This window comes from Falco punctatus (genome assembly GCF_963210335.1).
Source record: "Falco punctatus genome assembly, chromosome: 6".
Lineage (NCBI taxonomy): Eukaryota > Metazoa > Chordata > Aves > Falconiformes > Falconidae > Falco > Falco punctatus.
This window is the reverse complement of record NC_137585.1, coordinates 37,484,161-37,501,014: the sequence shown is the minus strand read 5'-3', so window position 1 is coordinate 37,501,014 and position 16,854 is coordinate 37,484,161. Positions and strand designations below refer to the sequence as shown.

Sequence of the window (16,854 nt, the reverse complement as noted above, 5' to 3'; positions counted from 1 at the left end):
AAACCATTTCGTATAAATTCCCTAAAACTCAAGGTCTGTGAATCGTGACTTCCTGCTTAACAATCAACAGGTTGGATTTTCCCATGGAAGTGCTGCGGGGCCACGATTTCCCGTTCCTGAGGCTCTGCTACCACCTCCTGGCTCTTAGTATTAAAACACTCAAAGGGGAGTGCATCACAAATTAACTGTTTTCAGGTCCTCTGGAACCAGACAGGTTTGTGTATTGAAGGCTGACCTTATCCACTTTTAGAGCGAGGATTACAACTTCCTGAATAATGGGAAGGTGTGGATGAACCACCTTTATTACAGGGTGCCGGGAGGAACGAGGGTAGCAGAACTGGGTCAGCTGCATTTCGTTACAGCTTAGGAAGGAGCAGGGTGCTGGCTGCTGTGTCTGTTTACCTCCCTGGAGGAAATGTATCTTTCTGGTTGGAAAGTTTTGATGGGCTTTGGCAAGGCGTGATGATTACTTAAACTTTGGCCTTAAAAAGTTGCCCTTTGAGGGAATATATTTATTAGAATCACAGGGAAGGAAGGTTTATTTTTTTAAAAATGTGAAAACAAAAGAATCAATGCCTGTGGGAGGCAGTTTTACTTTGGTTTAGTATAGCTTGGCCACAAAGTCAGGCCTTGGTTATGTGTTGAATGTTAAGCTACTGGTTTGTAGACATTGACTTTCTGGAATTCCCATTTTTCTTTTGCTGCTGTGCAGCAGCTTCAAACAAAGACATACTCAAGGGAATGTTTTAAAGATACAAAGATCTACAGACAACACAGCATGTTGTGGGGCCCATGTGATGGAAGAGAATGGGACTGGAGTGCACCAAGAAGACTGGGACCAGGCAGCACATGGCTCAGGGAGCTGGTGCAGGGAGACCCTGTGGGCAGCGTTGCTGTCCCAACAGAAGCAGGACTCATGATCATACCAAGGGAGACCAGATATTTGACCAAAGATGAAAAATGAAAGCTCCACTGAACTCCCTCTGCTCTTCCCAGAGCTGTATAACTAGAGTCTCATCAGTGGTGATGCTTGCTCCTAACAGCTCCCACAGGTTCCTGGCAATGAACCACTATTCCTGCTTCTCTTGGTAGGGGTAAGCCCTAATTTGAAGCCATCTGATTTACTTTACTGAGGAATAAAAACGTTTGAACCCATGCACTGCCCCACCGTGAATGGAGTGTTTGTTTCTCTAGTTACTGCTTTGCCTATTCCCTAATGGAGTTAAGCAGTACAGCAAACTAATGGAGACCTTTAACAGCAGCGTCTTTGGACACTCATTGATGGGAATGACTCAGGTGAACACTAACCCACTGTGCACAAACCTTTGCAACCACTGCCACTGCAATAATTTTTATCCTGCATATCATACTCTGAAGCATATGCCTTTCCATTGCCAATCAACATGTGGTAACAGTCTAAATGGGGAAACAATCCCAATCTGATCAGACTGACAAGGCTGTACTCTGCTATGTTGAATAGCAAGGGGGTTCGTCTTTTCTATCCAGGAGTCACTGAAAACTCAAAAGAAAAGGTGGTGGTGATTTCTGGGATTTCAGATTAAAGTTTGGGTGTGAATAGAGCAATAACCTAGTTTTGCGCTGTCTTTCTGCAAAAAGCCAGCTCTTCTAAGAGACCACTCCAGAGAAGCACCCTGAACCTGCACAGTGCTTTATCCTCTCCCCAGCTCCCTATGATGAGGATAAAGAGACAAGCAGAAGCCACCATGGTACATCAGCAATACAGAGATGCCGAGTCAGATAACTCATCATAACCTTAACTCTGCTGCCTTTCATGAACAGTCTTTCAAGCAATTCACACCACCACCATCTTCTAGTGAAGGCTATATGTTTGAGGGTGACCTCTTCCAAAACATACCATCATATGCCCCACAGTCAATGGTACTGTATGGAATCTACGAGAGACTTAGCAGTGCCTAAACAGAAATGCAGGTTTAGAACTGGGCAGGATGCAGAGAACATGAGGGGCTGGGCCAGGGGAAGGAAAGATGCTGTCCCATCCCCAGCTGCTGGCATCACTGGCTGGGGGCAGTGTGAAGGTAGCATGCTGGATTGCACATCAGGTGGATCTTAGGACTGTGTGACTTGTCTTCAAAGAACAGGTAGGTTTAATGGGTGTCTCACCAGTGCCTGGAATATCACTGGGCAGCTTGTGGTTCCTCCAGACAAAATCCGGACTGGTAGTCATCACATGCGTCTCGTTCTTGTGAGTGTTGAAATACAGAAGAGTTCTGAACTATGGGTGTAGGAGGGGAGAAATGCATTCAGCAGATGTGCTCTCCCTCTTTTGTCCCTTGCTTCAAACTACCCTTAATAAATGTGTTGCCCAAACTCAAAAGTAATTCTTGCTCTTTCTGCTACAGTGGTGCATTCCTCAGCTTAGCCGTGTTTGGCTGCCATATTATTCCTCATTCCTCCCCTCTCTCTGAAAAGAAATGTATCAATCCCACACAATACTAGTTGTGCTTAATTTACTGAATCACCAGATGACATCAATCCTGTCAGTCTCCAGCACACCTCTCATGACCCCATCCTGGCATGCACAGCATGCCTTGGCACACCACCACTTCTGCTGTAGTTATTTTCATAATTCTTATGCTATAGTACAGGGCATTTTGTTTCTCCTTTCATATATAAGGTCAAACAGTTGCTTCCTGGACATACATACATGATTTGCAGTCTGTGGTGTGTACAGCACGGTCAAATTGGTATCGATGTCTCCAAATTCATCTAGAGTCACAGGACCCAGTATACCTGTGGACATAAGGAATTAGTCAGAGGGCTTGCATTCTCAGAAAGACAAACATGTGGCAGGAAGGATGGGAAAAATAAAAGGATTTCTGCTGCTCAGGATACTTTTCTTCATGTACATGCTAAAATACTTATCAGCTGAATGTGGTGCTACTTCTGCCTTAATAGCATGCTACATTTTCTCCACAAAATCCAATAAAAAGGTGTTGAACTGACTGCACCAAAGAGGAAAGTCTCCCTCTAGCTATAGAAAAATGTTATTTGTCAGGTTTCTTCAGCATACCAAGAATGTCAGAGTAACCTCCCTTGTAGGGACCATTTTAGAAGTGAGAAGGGAAATTGCCTGTTTCCACCCACAGTTTGAATCTATCACCAAGAAAGGAAATACAGGGATACTTTCATTCCTCTTACTTTTGAGAGCTGCCTGCTTGGCTCTAATAATATTATTTTAACCATTTTTTTCCCTCTAACCTCCTGACTCTGTATGTCAGCAAATGTGCAGATTGAGAAATTGCCTATGTAGCACATTCCAAGGATTTTAAGGTGGAACTTCCTAAATCCCTCAGCATGGTTTGACTTTGCTCTCATGAAGTCAGTCATTTCAACAAAAGCACAAGCTTAGCCAATACCCATCACTCCTGAAAGTCTGACCTTTATTTTTGACTCTTCTTTTTCAGAGAATCCTTTTTGATCAGCTTCAGATTGCTTTTCTGCTGCTGTTGCTGATGACTTACTTTACTTTACCTGAAGTTCAGCATCATCATTATTTTAGCTTGGGAATTACCTTCTCCCTTTTCACCTTTTCACTGATGAAAATCAGATCTCTCATGTGAGGCGACAGCTGGGACTTTGCTCCCAGAGAGGTAATGTCACTTTGTGTAAGTCTTGCCTCTGTCTTTTCCTAATGATCAAATTCTGTGATTTTAAGCCCATGGCCTACAAAAGCCCACTGGTGCTAGAGAACCTGTGAGAGGAAAAAGAAAGTTGACTAAGAAGAACCAACCCATTGCTAGCTGACTTACACTGCCAGCACCCAGACCTACAATGGCTTTGTAAACTGCAAATAGGCCAAAACTACTTCGTTGAAGCTTAGTTAGGCGGACTTCAGAGTCATTTTGAACATCAATAGTATTTCATACATATTGGCCTCAAGTCAAGACTAGGCCTTTGAGGGAAACTTAGAAATGCCACTCTTGCAAATTAACAACCTGAGTGCCAGGCTGCCCCTGGAAGAAGCGCGGACTCTGGAACCCCCCTGTATGCTTCACTCTTCCAGCTCTTTTCTCGTTCTCCAAATAGTCTCCCTATAAAGAATTCAGCTCTTTGCCAAAAGAATGACACCACCTTCAGGTCCTCATCCCTGCCCTCCATCTCTTCTGGCTGGGAAGCTCTCTCTCTTCTCCTTCCCCCACCTCTCCCTAGGCAGCAATATTCTTTTAATGTGCTTTGTACTTAAAAGCAGCAGGAAAGACACAACAGCCCAGAAAAGGAGTCTGGTCCCTCAAACAGTCTGTAGCTAATTGCAGTGTTTCAAATGATTGTTATTTTGACTTTCTGTCTCATCTGTGTTGCATGCACTGAGGTTATTACACACAAATGCTATATAGTGCTTCTGCTAATACTGAAGATAACATCCTTGGTGAAAATGACAGAAAAAGAGAAAAAGAGCAGGAACAAAACTCATTGAAGGGTTTGGACTAGTTTAATGTAGAATTGACATACCCTAAGAGTGTTTAAAACCAAACTTCTTTCATCAATTTAGTGAATCCTGCACAGGACTGTACATTTTTTACCTTCAAAAGTGGTATTTCGGAATTCATTGATGAAACTGGCAGGTGACACTAGGCTCTGGGAGAAGATGAATTTCTTCAGAATATGTCCAAACAGCAAGACTGCATTAAAATAGCCAACAACAAAGTCATCTTCCACCTAGAACAGGGGAAAAAGAAAAAATAGCAATTTGAGAGTTCATGTTTCTGCCTTGAAGCTACATCATCTTCGGTGGTCTCCATTTGGCAAAAACTCCAGCATGGAAGACCAGAATCTGCTGAGCACTGACTGAGTAGATGGGCAATGCCACATCAGTATTCTTGCTTGGAAAAACCAAGGGAAGCAAAATATATTTTTGCTGTATGAAGACAGGGAGGTGGTGAAAACTTATGAGGCCAATGTAAAGCTCTGGCATGCTGATCCCAGCACAACAGATTCAAGAAATCCTGCATTGTAGGTTCTGGGCTGGTCTGCTCAGTGAGACCCAAAGCCCGTAGCTTTGGATGAGACTTTCTGTGCAGATAATCTGATGTGGTGCCAGCAAGTCTGGGCTTCCAGATGGCCACAGCTCAGGGGCAAGGAGCTGTGCCAGAACTTCCATCAGCCTGCCATAGAGCTGGCACCCAAAAAGCATTGAGCCCAGGCTGGGGGATCTGGTAGCACTGTAAATCCAGCTTCAGGCTGCCTGCTGGAGAGCTGAAGCTCAAAGCCACAAATCCTGGGAGGAACTCTACATGTAGAGTCTGACTCCCAGGCAGACAGCAGGAGTATCAGTTTCACTAAGCAGATACAGGGTTTGCATACTTTCTGCTTTTCAGGAAATTAAAAAAATACATATTTCATACAGGAAAAAGAGAGTTCCTGTTTTTAAAGTTTAACTGGAAAGCCCCTGGACAGAAACAGCAATGGTTGCCACTGCTTATATGTATCTGCACCAAAAAAAAAAAAAATCAGTCAACAATTACTAGTTCTGACCTTTCCATGCTCACATCTCAATTATACCTATAGACCTTCCTTCAGTGATGTTTTACAGCTATATATAGGATTGTCAGTCACTCAGAAGCGGAATCAGAAGGCCGTGTACCTGTAAGACTCCTTCATGCCCCATGAACACGACACTTGCAGACCAGATTAAAAGCTTGACTTGAACTTCACAAAGCAGGAATATGCCTGCATGTTTGCCTTATGATATTACATATTTACATCATCACAGCAGGACAAAATGTCATCCTGTGATAATGTAAGACAATATCAGCGTAGAAGCATGATGGGGGATGATTATAGCTGCATTTTTAGTTTCATTTCCTAGTGCATGAGCATTAATGACTGAATGCAATAATGAGATACAGTGTGGTTACCAGGATGGTGTCCTCAGTCTTTGTGGTATTTAAGCTGTAATTAGCTGGTGGCAGAGTCAGGACAAGTACATTCTGCATGTAATGGGCTGAGTTGTTGTTCCTGAAGTACGTGTTACTGCAAAGTGAAACACAAGACCCCACAATCAGCGACAAGGGCAGTAGTAACCATGACAGAATCACTCTCCTCTCCCCAGTGGCACGGTTATTTAACATGTTAAAACAGTAGCTCTACAAATAAAATTTCATCATGGACAAAACTCTTTATGTTGTTCACACCCTAATGCCAACTTCTGTGTTTAACTACATTAAAAGGTAGTATCAAAGAGATGTGGCAATCTGAAACTCAGAGGCTGCAGTGAATTATTGTTATTATTTTAACTGTTTGGTTTCTGTCCTGTTTATTTCCTCTTCGTTCAAGCAGGAGTTTATATTTATTAAAACTGAGTCTCTTCTTGGAATCCACAGTACTGCAATGTGTAATTTCTTCACATTATTGTGCATGTTTCTGACCTCTTCTGCACTCCTTGGCATGTTCCTCTAATTTTGATATTTCCTACTAGAATTGATCACAGCATGGTTTGCACTAAAAGCAGTTAACAGGAGGGCATGAAATGGAGAGGTGCAGAGCACAGCTTATTGCTTTATTTGTTTAATTCAGTGAGGTAGGAAAATCAGAGGAAATTATTTGAACTGGAAAACTATGCTAAAACAAGCAGAAAATGTTGTAGCTTTCAGGTATCTTTGGTTTCATCACCTTGACAGGCCATCTGGAAGTGCTTCACAGACTGGCCACCACTGGATTCACAGGCGACAGAAGAATTTCATAATAAATATTAATGTCAGGTGGCAGCTTCTGTCATTGCTATAGCTTAATTGATTAGAAAAAAAATATTATATAAGCCTTCTCTCATTATTCATCATCCTTTTATTTTTTGAGTCAGTACTGTATTAAGGAATTTTTGGAGACCACAGGCTCCACTCCATGGCCAACAGACGGGATCCTGACACCAGAGCCCTGTCCCTGCCTTTCCCTGAACCTTCTCACTTTTACATTGTAGTTCTCACCCTGAAGAATTTCAGAGTGCTTTTTATTCAGGCTTGGACTTAATTATCTGGGTGAGAAGGAAACTTCACTGGACTCCACCAGACAGGATAATCCTACAGCATCCCATATCCCCTGAGGGAGGCTTAAACACTGTGTGTCCTGGCTGCCAGAGGGCTCAGAACTGAAGCAAATTTAAATTCATCCCTTTGTTTGAGAGACTTGACTCTTGGAGAATCATGGGACCTGCCTACTGTCTTCTCCTACAGCTTGAGTTTGGATCTAACATGTGTCTGTATTTTCTTTCTGTTTTATAAAGAACATGATTTGAGATATTCAGCAAAATAAGGGGTATGTAGCAAATTTAAGGAGGGCAGCACACAAAATGGGCTGAGACCCATCAGAAGGATGCATATCACAGCAGAGAAGCTCATAATCACCGTCACCTATTGTGAGGCAACAATTATACATGCAACACCAGTAAGCAAAAGCACTCATGTACCAAGTCCCCATTGTGCATTTGCAAAGAAATAGGAATTGTGGCCAGTCACTTCAGGAAAAGCAAGCAGGGTTTCCTAGTGCATGGATAAAGTAATGGAAAGTCTAAAGTTCTTAGAAGCACTTCTTTGAAGCTCACCATATACATTTTTCAGCATACAGGACAGAGAAGATTGTTAGAACTTGAATCACAGGCTCCAGTTTGGACTCAAAGGTTAAATGACTGAAGTCATTAACCCAGAGTGCCTCAGCTGTGGTCTGCCAAGGTCAGTTTTGGATGCGAGGGCTGGAAAGTCCCACAAACCCTGGAAGTTCCTGGATTATTTTGCTACATCAACAGTGAAATAAGTAAGATTGAATTTGCCTTGTGATCATCCATATCGTCAAGCTGCCAGCACAGTCCAGGGCACGATTTCAGTCTAGGCCAACTAGTTTTCTCCTAGACTGTAACTTGCTATGGTGACCGGAGCATACCCAAGAAACAGTTTGGGCATCTACACTTAGCCATACAGATGTGAGTTGTGCTGTGCCACTTAGGCTTAGGGCCAGAGATCAGCTCTCAGTCCTTGTATACAGACAAAGCTTCTGAGGCTGCCATTGCTAAGGCCAGCTTGTATCAGTCCTTATCTATAACAATTTTGTAATTAGTAATATAAAGATTAAAGAGAACATCAGAAAATTTAGGTTGTATACTAAGAAACAACTCTGAAAAGTTAGATTTACATAGTTATAAAGGTATTGAAGAGATGGTTATAAAAAGGAAGAGTTATAAAGTAGAAGAGACAGTTGTACACTCAAATAATTTAAAAACATAATAAATAGAGCCCAGAAAAATATACTGTAAGCCACATTTACATAGTTGTCTGGTTGGGCAGAGTGTATGAAAAAATGTACAATATCACATATGAACAGCTCATGACCATTCTGACTCTGGACTCAGTGGTTCTTTCATGGCTTCCTGCACTGAGAAGTCCACAGGATGATGTTAACCCTACCTGCTCCATCACTGCCTTAGAAAAATATTACATGAACTAAAGGGGATGTTGCAGAGAACGTGCCACAAATTAAACACTAAGCAGCTTAGATAAAAGGCAAGACATGAGGAACAAGAGCAATGGGAAATTGTTGCAGCACAAGCAAACTAGCAGGCTGCAACAAAGCTTTTACCATTGGTCAGATTCTACTGTCCATGCTGTTTCCCCTTCCTCCAGAGGCCAGACTGCACTGCTCCTGCTCCACCTAACCCACAATCCTCAGGGCTATTTAACTACTTAGCAGGAACGAGCTACACCTGCACATTGTCCATGTCAATCAACCCCCTGCCTTCAAGGCAAGGCCACAGCTGCATGTTATCAATGCCAATCAACCCACTGCCTGCATTCCTCTACAGGAAACATTCTGAGAAAGCACATTTCTTCAACAAAACAGTTCCACTCGGACTATTTCCATTATCACTATCCTTCAGCAAAATGCAGAGAAAAGAGGAAAAGCAAAGGCGATACTTACTTGAAGAGATCTATCAGGATGATTACAATGTCCTGATCCACTTCCGCTGTCCCTAGGTCTTTGCTGACATCAGCTGGAGAGCCGCACATGATGATCACTACAGATTGGGGAAAAATGGAGATGGACTGGTGAAAGGTACAGACAAGAAGAGGGCATTTGCCTGCTCCCCTGTGCTCGAATAGCAGGCAGTAAAGCAATGCTGGACTAAGGTACGTTAACTGCACTGTGCTGGGACCCAGGCACAGAGCTACAACCTCTCTGCAGTAAAACCAGGATATCTGAGGGGAAGTGGTAAAAGCTGTCTCAACACCTGCACTATTTTCTGTCCAGGCGCACCAGAGCACTACCGTTACCTCACTCAAATAAGTATTAGCAGTTCTGATGCAATAAGGGCTACTAAATGTGAACATTTATCAGTTACATGTCATTCAAGTAATAGTTTCCTTGGCTTATTTAGTACTCTTGCACTTGCTTGGCCTGCTGATGCCAGGTGCTTAGTTTTAGGAGAAGATGAGGTATTTACTCCCCCATTTTTCTAATTTAGATGCATCACTTCCAGAAGTACCACCCCCGATGGCACAAATTAGGCTTATACATACGTACCAGGGCTGCAAACACAGAAATGGTAGAGAGCTAAGCAGTCTTGTAATATCTAAGGCCTTTCTTAGGAGGAGTTGTGATTTTTGGATTTCTGAATCTTTCACAAAATGGAACTTGCGCTTAGGTGGGATAATTCATCCCAAAAACTCTCTGGAACCAGGATGTTCCCCTATATTTTATGTGGATGGTGAGAGGAATATAGGAACTTTGTGCCATTTTATGTTTGCATCCATTCAAAATGGTATATCTACATTTCTCCACCATTTATGTGGAAAGACTATGCCTAAAACGTAACTGAGGGGTAGGTCTGATTTCCTGGGAAAAGCAACTTACCTGCAGGGGACAGTGCACCCTCAGTCCACCCCCCGCCCACCCGCCCCCACCCCCATCCCCATCCCCATCCCATCCCCTTACCATTGCTTTTCCGGTTTGGATCTTTCACAGTTTTTCTGAGATCCGCTCGAGTCCTTAAAATTTCCTTCAACTTCAGGTTCTTGGAAAAGTGTGTGATTCCAGCATCTAGCGCGTTCATGTACCTGACACAAGGTAGCACAGATATTGTCAGAAAATTGCTAACTCCTCACATTCTCCTAAATAAGCCAAAATGCAAGATAGGCTGTTTACAGCACACAAGAGTGTTTGTAAGGCAGTATGGAACATTTTTTTTTTCTGCAGCAATAGAAGACAGAAAATCAATACAGGGCATGAAACACTTAGAAGTGTTCAGAAAGTCACCCAGAGGTATTTCAGCCTGGTTGTACAAAGAATGAGTTTGGAGAATACACTGATGTAATAAGACATTAACAATTAAGAAATCAGGAATATGGAGAAATTACACTAAGTGAGACTAACTGGGAGGCAGTCAGGAAGCTCTGCTGTTTTAAGACATCAGTGGTAATCTTAAAAAACAGGTTTAAAGGAGTAAATGGGAGCTGCAGAAAGAACTGAGATAAAAAACCTCACCTGTACCCTGACTGTGAGAGAAGCAAAGGAAGGAAAGTAGCAACCAAAAAAACCCCTATACTGAGCAAGTTAAAACTTGAAGGGGAAAAATGAGACAGGGGGAAAAAAAAAAAAGGAAGAGCCAAGTGGGTAAAAGCTAGCTAACAGATGAAGCAAAACCGGCTAACTCCTAAATCCTATTCTTGCCTCAACATGTGTTGAGGAGAGACATTCTGTCTGAAATAAAGTTAATGCAGAGGGAAAACCAAAATAAGTCTCTTTGTTTTCAAACTACTTAACTTTTTATCTAGCAACACTGAGGTCATAGTCCTATAAACTACTAAATATCTTTTGCTTCCCCTTTTTTTTCAGGAACAGAATCATTAACCATTTATTCACAGGAACATATGCCTAGGTGAGACATAACCTGATTTTATTATCACTGTTTTGTATTCACTTACTTTTATACATGTAAAGGGAAAACAATGAGCTCATGCAGCATAACTTGTGCTTTAACAAAAATGAATTTTTTACATTAGACAGTTCAAAAACCTTCAAGCTCACAATTTCTATTAAAGCCAAATGACATGCATTTTTACAACTATATTAGAATGAGAAATGGGCAGAGATACAAAATTAATTTTAAATGTTGTTGTTAATTCAACAGTAAAGAAAAGGAGCTTAAACAATTCTGAAGTCATAAAGAAGATCCTGAACAGAAGTATTAATAAAGACAAGGTAAGAAACACTTGGGAAATAACTTACAGGCACTGACTTCCCTGAAAGGTTTGAAACCTGCAGGATTAAAGGGATTTAGCTGAAGTGTGTGTAGTGCATTGGCAATTATAGCTGCAAACATGGAGAAATGGAGATGGTAGTATGAGAAAAGTGAATTGCACTGATGTTTCAAAGCATCAGCAAGAGGTAATCATAGCAATTACACCATGTGATCAAGTCACTATCTATACTAAAAAAGATGGAGGAAACAATAAAAATCCCTAAATATTTACATAACAGTGAATTGGAGATCAGGTTTTAGGTCACTTAATTAAGAAAAAAAAGTTATATCCTGTACACAAAATATTTTGTAAGTACATGCTTATATCACTCTGAAGCCAACACGGCTATAAATTTTGCTTAACATTCTGAAAGTTCCTCAAGTTATGAACTAGAAAGATAAATAATAGTTATTTACATGAATTCTTGACTGCCCTTGAGCTACATTTATAAAATCAGTAGGAGAAACAAGATGACTTTTTAAAATTAATTGCCATTTTATGCCCCAAAATTGGAAGAAGAAAATCAAAGGACCATAGAAACACTCACATGAGCTGAAAATTAAATAAGTCAATAATATAAGAGTAATGATAAATATCAGTATATTAAAGGGTCTATTTGACTAAAAAAAAGCCTTTGATTTTAGGCAAGGAGAAAACCCAGCACTCCTGATTATCAATCACAGGCTGATGTTTCAGATCATGAAGTGAAAACTGTCTCCAATGCTCCAAACTGGTGAAAGCATAGCTGAAACTCTGCAATCATTGTGGGTCATTATGTTCAAAGATAGAGTTGGAACTTTGTAGATGTTTTGGAATAACAATAGTGCCCACAGATTGGAGCCACTAATGTGGAGAAACAGTAGAAGAACTTGGTAATACCCCTGACATAAAAAAGGCATCTATGGAGAGCTGGATGGAGCAGCTTCTCATGTCACACCCTTTACATCAAGGATGCAGTAAATAGGTATTTCCAGCAGGGACTACAGGTGGACTATGATGTCCACAGGAAAAAGCCAAGGCTTGAGAATACTTAAAAGTAGACTGAATGAAACAGTCAGATATGAAGTACAGTTAAAGGGTATAATTCTTCTTTTCCTTCTCTCATTCTTTGGTGGTTGTAGGGAGCTCTCAAAAAGTCGGACTCAAAGGACAGCTTGTAAGAACCATGTCCAAGGATGGAGATGGAGTTTATCAACAGCCAGGTCAGAAGAGGATCCGGATCTTACCAGAGGCATGCCTCCGAGTTTTCATTCCTCTTGTAAATGTAAGCAGATTCCCAGGTATTGGTTTTGAATGGCAGCTGAGATTCTTTCCAAAAATAATAGAAGAAGTCATTCACTTTCCTGGCTGGGGTCAGAAGGCGGGTTAGGTTTACTTTGTAGTCACAGGACAGTCCAAAACTTCCTACAGAGATCAGAGGCAGGCTCAGTATTGTTTCAACTCTGAAGGGAGAAACAAGAGGACAAGTCTAAACGGGTTGCTGTCACACCAAGGCAACTACCACATGATTTCCATCTTCCGCTCCCTCTCCTCTTGTGCCCTGCATTAATTTAACAGTGATCTGAACTTGAAACAGAAAGCTCCTCAAGAACACAAGTAGATTTCAAATCAGTATTGGCACTGAAAAGCCCTGTTGAACTGGCCCAGGCAGCTTCTCTCACTGCCCCCAATTCTCCTAGCCCTTTTGGGTACCATTGTGCCATTTCAGCCCAAGAGCTGTGACAGGAGTCCAAAGGCTGAAGGACCCATCTACTTCTGCTGCCTGGCTGCCGTTCACATGGGATGGATTTGATCTCTTTATTAGGGCAGTGCTGGAGGGTGACAGCTTTTTGTCATCAAAAAGACTTTACTGCTACAACTCAAAGGAAAAATCTTTTATGTTTCACTATGGCACATTTGTGGAGCAGTACAACAGCAGCACTCAGGGAGAATAACTAAGGCAACCCTTGCTGGCAGGGAATTTGCAAAGCAAAGATATTTTTCATCTACAGAGACAGTAAGTTTTTAAGTATAAAAGTATTTTCCTAGGTGCTGCAATCTTATCAGACTAGAATCAAAATATTTTAATTCTTGTATAGTAAGTAGTTTTTTACAACAGAGAATTTTGCCTGCAAAAACATGATGTTAGAGTTGTTGGTATTATTGTAACAAAACTTTATTTTTCAGGGAAAGCCCACTTACCAAATTACAGGGTTTATACTTGTTGTAACAGAAACAGACACAGATGATGTAATAAGTAATGCCAGGGAGAGTATTTCACTAATGAAACGGACATTTTTCTGACTGACTTAGAATAGAATAGAATATTCCAGTTGGAAGGGACCTACAACAATCATCTAGTCCAACTGCCTGACCAATTCAGGTCTCACCAAAAGCATATTATTAAGGGCATTATCCAAATGCCTCTTTAAGACTGATAGGCTTGGAGGGCTTTGACCACCTCTCTAGGAAGCCTGTTCCAGCATCTGACCACCCTCTCAGTAAAGGAATGCTTCTTTATGTCCAGACTAAACCTCCCCTGGTGCAGCTTTGAACGATTCCCATGTATCCTATCACTGGATACCAGGGAGAAGAGCTCAGCACCTCCCCCCTCTCCACATTCCCTCAGGAAGCTGTAGAGAGCAATGAGGGTGCCCCTCAGCCTACTTTTCTCCAAACTAAACAAACCCAAAGTCCTTAGACGCTCCTCACAGGATATTCCTTGCAGCCCTTCCACAAGCTTTGTTGCCCTCCTCCAGACACATTCAAGGACCTTAACATCCTTCTGAAATCATGGAGCCCAAAACTGCACACAGTACTTAAGGTAAGGCTTCACCAATGCTGAATACAGCAGGACAATCACCTCTTTTGGCCTGCTTGTTATACTGTTTGCTGCACCCCAGGATGCAGTTTGCCCTCTGAGCTGCCAGGGCACACCACTGGCTCACATTGAGCCTGCTGCCAACCAGCACCCCCAGAGCCCTTTCTGCAGGGCAGCTCTCCAGACATTCCTCTCCCAGTTTATACATGTGCCTGGCATTACTCCATCCTAGGTGCAGAACCCAGCATTTGGACTTGCTAAATTTCACCCCATTAATCATTGCCCAATAATTTCCTAAATTAGAGATGATGAAAAAGTTGGAGGTAGACAGCTGGCCTAACCACAAACCACACTCGTTACTTCTACCATTCTGTAGCAACATCCCAGTAGCCACTGTGCTTACAGAGCTCTTGCAGTTAACACTCAGTGTCGCTTACCATCCATTTGACAAGCCAAAGATGAAACCCAGAGAACTACAGCCAGCACAGGCACTCGGCACACTCCCCATACTTAACGTGCTGTAAAGGAAGGCACTTGGTCTGATTGGCAAAGCTATTGTACCATGGACAAAAGCCAGCTGCCTGTTTGTTAGTGTTCATTGCTTTGCCTGCTGTTCATACTTTTCACTGGTTTAACTGTGTCAGAGTTCAAGGAAAAGACTTTGGCATCATTCTGGGCAGCTCCATATCCAGCAGATAGAAAAGCAAACATAGAGTTAGGAGGCATTATGAATAATGTATAATATTTTACCATGGTCCTATACATATGTAAGAACTTATTCTTTTGATTCTCCTGTAAATCCATCACACATGTTCACTGGTAATATTGTATTCACTTCTGGTCATGCCACTCAAAATATAGAGATAAAAGCAGATAAAGCTTGAGTGTCTCAATCTTCCCAGTATCTCTCAGTGAAACCAAAAAGCTACCCAAGTTTAAAAAGGGAAGTGATTCACACAGGTAACCATACGGATTTCTACATCATGACTGATGGGGTTTTTTAAACTGATTTATGCTAGAAGTCTGCAGGTTTGTCTTACACTTTTCATAATATCTGAGAAAGAACATATTAATGTATAATATAATAGGGAATAGAATTATACAGGTTTATGTATCATATGATAGTAGAGACAGTCATTCTTCAGGAATGCTTTGTCAGGCAGAAGAGTTAGGATGAAACTGGCTGCTCTGTATCTAAACACTCTTTACTGAAGATGGCTGGGGTTTTTGGATCTTCTCTTGACACATGTAACTCAAACCCTTCTCAATGACTGAACAACCACCCAGAAGGACACCTGTTGCTGCAATGCTGTGATGTTTACATACCTCAAGCTAACATCTCTTTCCTGCTGCAGTTGTTGAAGAGTTAAGTCTTTTGAGCCCTTAATCGATCAATCGACTTACTGTCAGAAATTAGAAAAGCTTCCCTGCTAGCAATGGGATTTCTTCAGGGGGCTTTGGAAGCGGGTTTTCTTCTCCTTACCAAACATAGTGACTATGTATAAGAGTCTTACTGCCATGACAGTACACCTCAAGGTGTCTGATGTATCATAAACCCCAATGTCTCTGCTGGCTTGTTGAACACAAAACAACTTTGTTCAGCAGTTGATATCTTTAACATCACAGTATTAGGGGGACAAAGTGATACTTACGAGACCATTTGGTAGGTGGCATAAGTGCAAGCAGGTCCTATGACAACACAGCCAAGCGCGTTACTATTCTGCAAGGGATCAGAAAAGATCAGTAGTGGGGACAGTGTAGAGGACTGGCAGAGATAGGAGGATGGAACAATGAAGAAAACTTTAGGATTTAAGAGGGAGTCACAGAATTTACCCAGCAAAATCAAGAACAGAGTAGCAAAGGAGCTACAGAAAGGAACAAACCTAGAGTGAAGGAGGGAGGAATTACAGAAAGCTAAGAAATGGCAGAAAACAAAATAGTGCCTGTGAGTATGACCTCCATTAAGAGACAGACAGCAAGTTAGGATTAAAATGTTGCAATTGTTACAATTGCTCATATGAAATTACATACCCCAGCAGGTAATGCAGAAGACAGAGGAGTTGGAGTTACAAGGTACTGTGTTTCAGAAAAATGGTTATATACATAAAGCTTGTATGGAAAAAAAAACTTCCATGACCACCAAATCAGGCCTGACCAGTAGCTTTGTGTGTCATGAAGGACTTCTTAACAAAGACATATGAGCATGTGCTCACTGGTAGATCTGAGAATTCACACTGGATTGACAAAGCTTCACTCAGAGGTGACAGCTATTAGATGCGAGAAAATTCACCAAATACAGCTTCTTGTAAGGCACCGATTCTAACTGAAGCTTTTCCTCATATTAGAGTATGCACATAGTTTCTCCCATGTGACTTTTGTGATTTCTAGTGAGAAGTGAGCACTTCATCTTTGCCCTCTGGGCATAGTTCCATACACGTTTCTTTGCTATCACTGCCAGCCTAATAACCTCTTTGTCCACACATTCCCATACCCACACAGCTCTCTCTTTGTGTGTTTGTGTAAACTGATGATGAACCAAATCAGGGTCTGATCCACTTGGAACGGACCTTTTTTTGCTCTGCTTGAGCTGTTTGAGTTTGGCTTTTTGGGGTTGGGGGCGGGGGGGAGGTTGTTTGGGGTTTTTTTAATGGATTGCTTCGGCTATATGGCCACGCAAGGAGCTGTGCAGGTATAAAAAAGAGGACAACTTAAGCATAGGAAAAGGAGCTTGAAGCTGAAGGCTGCTTTAGCCGGCACTGCCACCAAATGTCTAATGACAGCCTCTGGGAA

At 41.8% G+C, this 16,854-nt stretch overlaps 1 protein-coding gene across 2 annotated transcripts in view; it reads right to left on the bottom strand.

Annotated features, from left to right (window-relative positions):
- Positions 1–16,854, bottom strand: part of GUCY2C (guanylate cyclase 2C) — a 61,790-nt gene that overhangs the window by 33,127 nt on the left and 11,809 nt on the right. Inside the window, exons 3-10 of one of the 2 annotated variants that reach the window (XM_080393112.1) lie at positions 15,717–15,784; positions 12,491–12,706; positions 9,958–10,079; positions 8,944–9,040; positions 5,898–6,012; positions 4,563–4,698; positions 2,687–2,772; positions 2,143–2,254 (exon numbers count right to left, since the gene is read on the bottom strand). In XM_080393112.1, coding sequence (XP_080249238.1) covers positions 2,143–2,254; positions 2,687–2,772; positions 4,563–4,698; positions 5,898–6,012; positions 8,944–9,040; positions 9,958–10,079; positions 12,491–12,706; positions 15,717–15,784 — 952 coding nt within the window. Of the gene's footprint in view, positions 1–2,142; positions 2,255–2,686; positions 2,773–4,562; positions 4,699–5,897; positions 6,013–8,943; positions 9,924–9,957; positions 10,080–12,490; positions 12,707–15,716; positions 15,785–16,854 lie in introns of those variants that run through there. The other variant, XM_080393111.1, reaches the window with a different exon arrangement.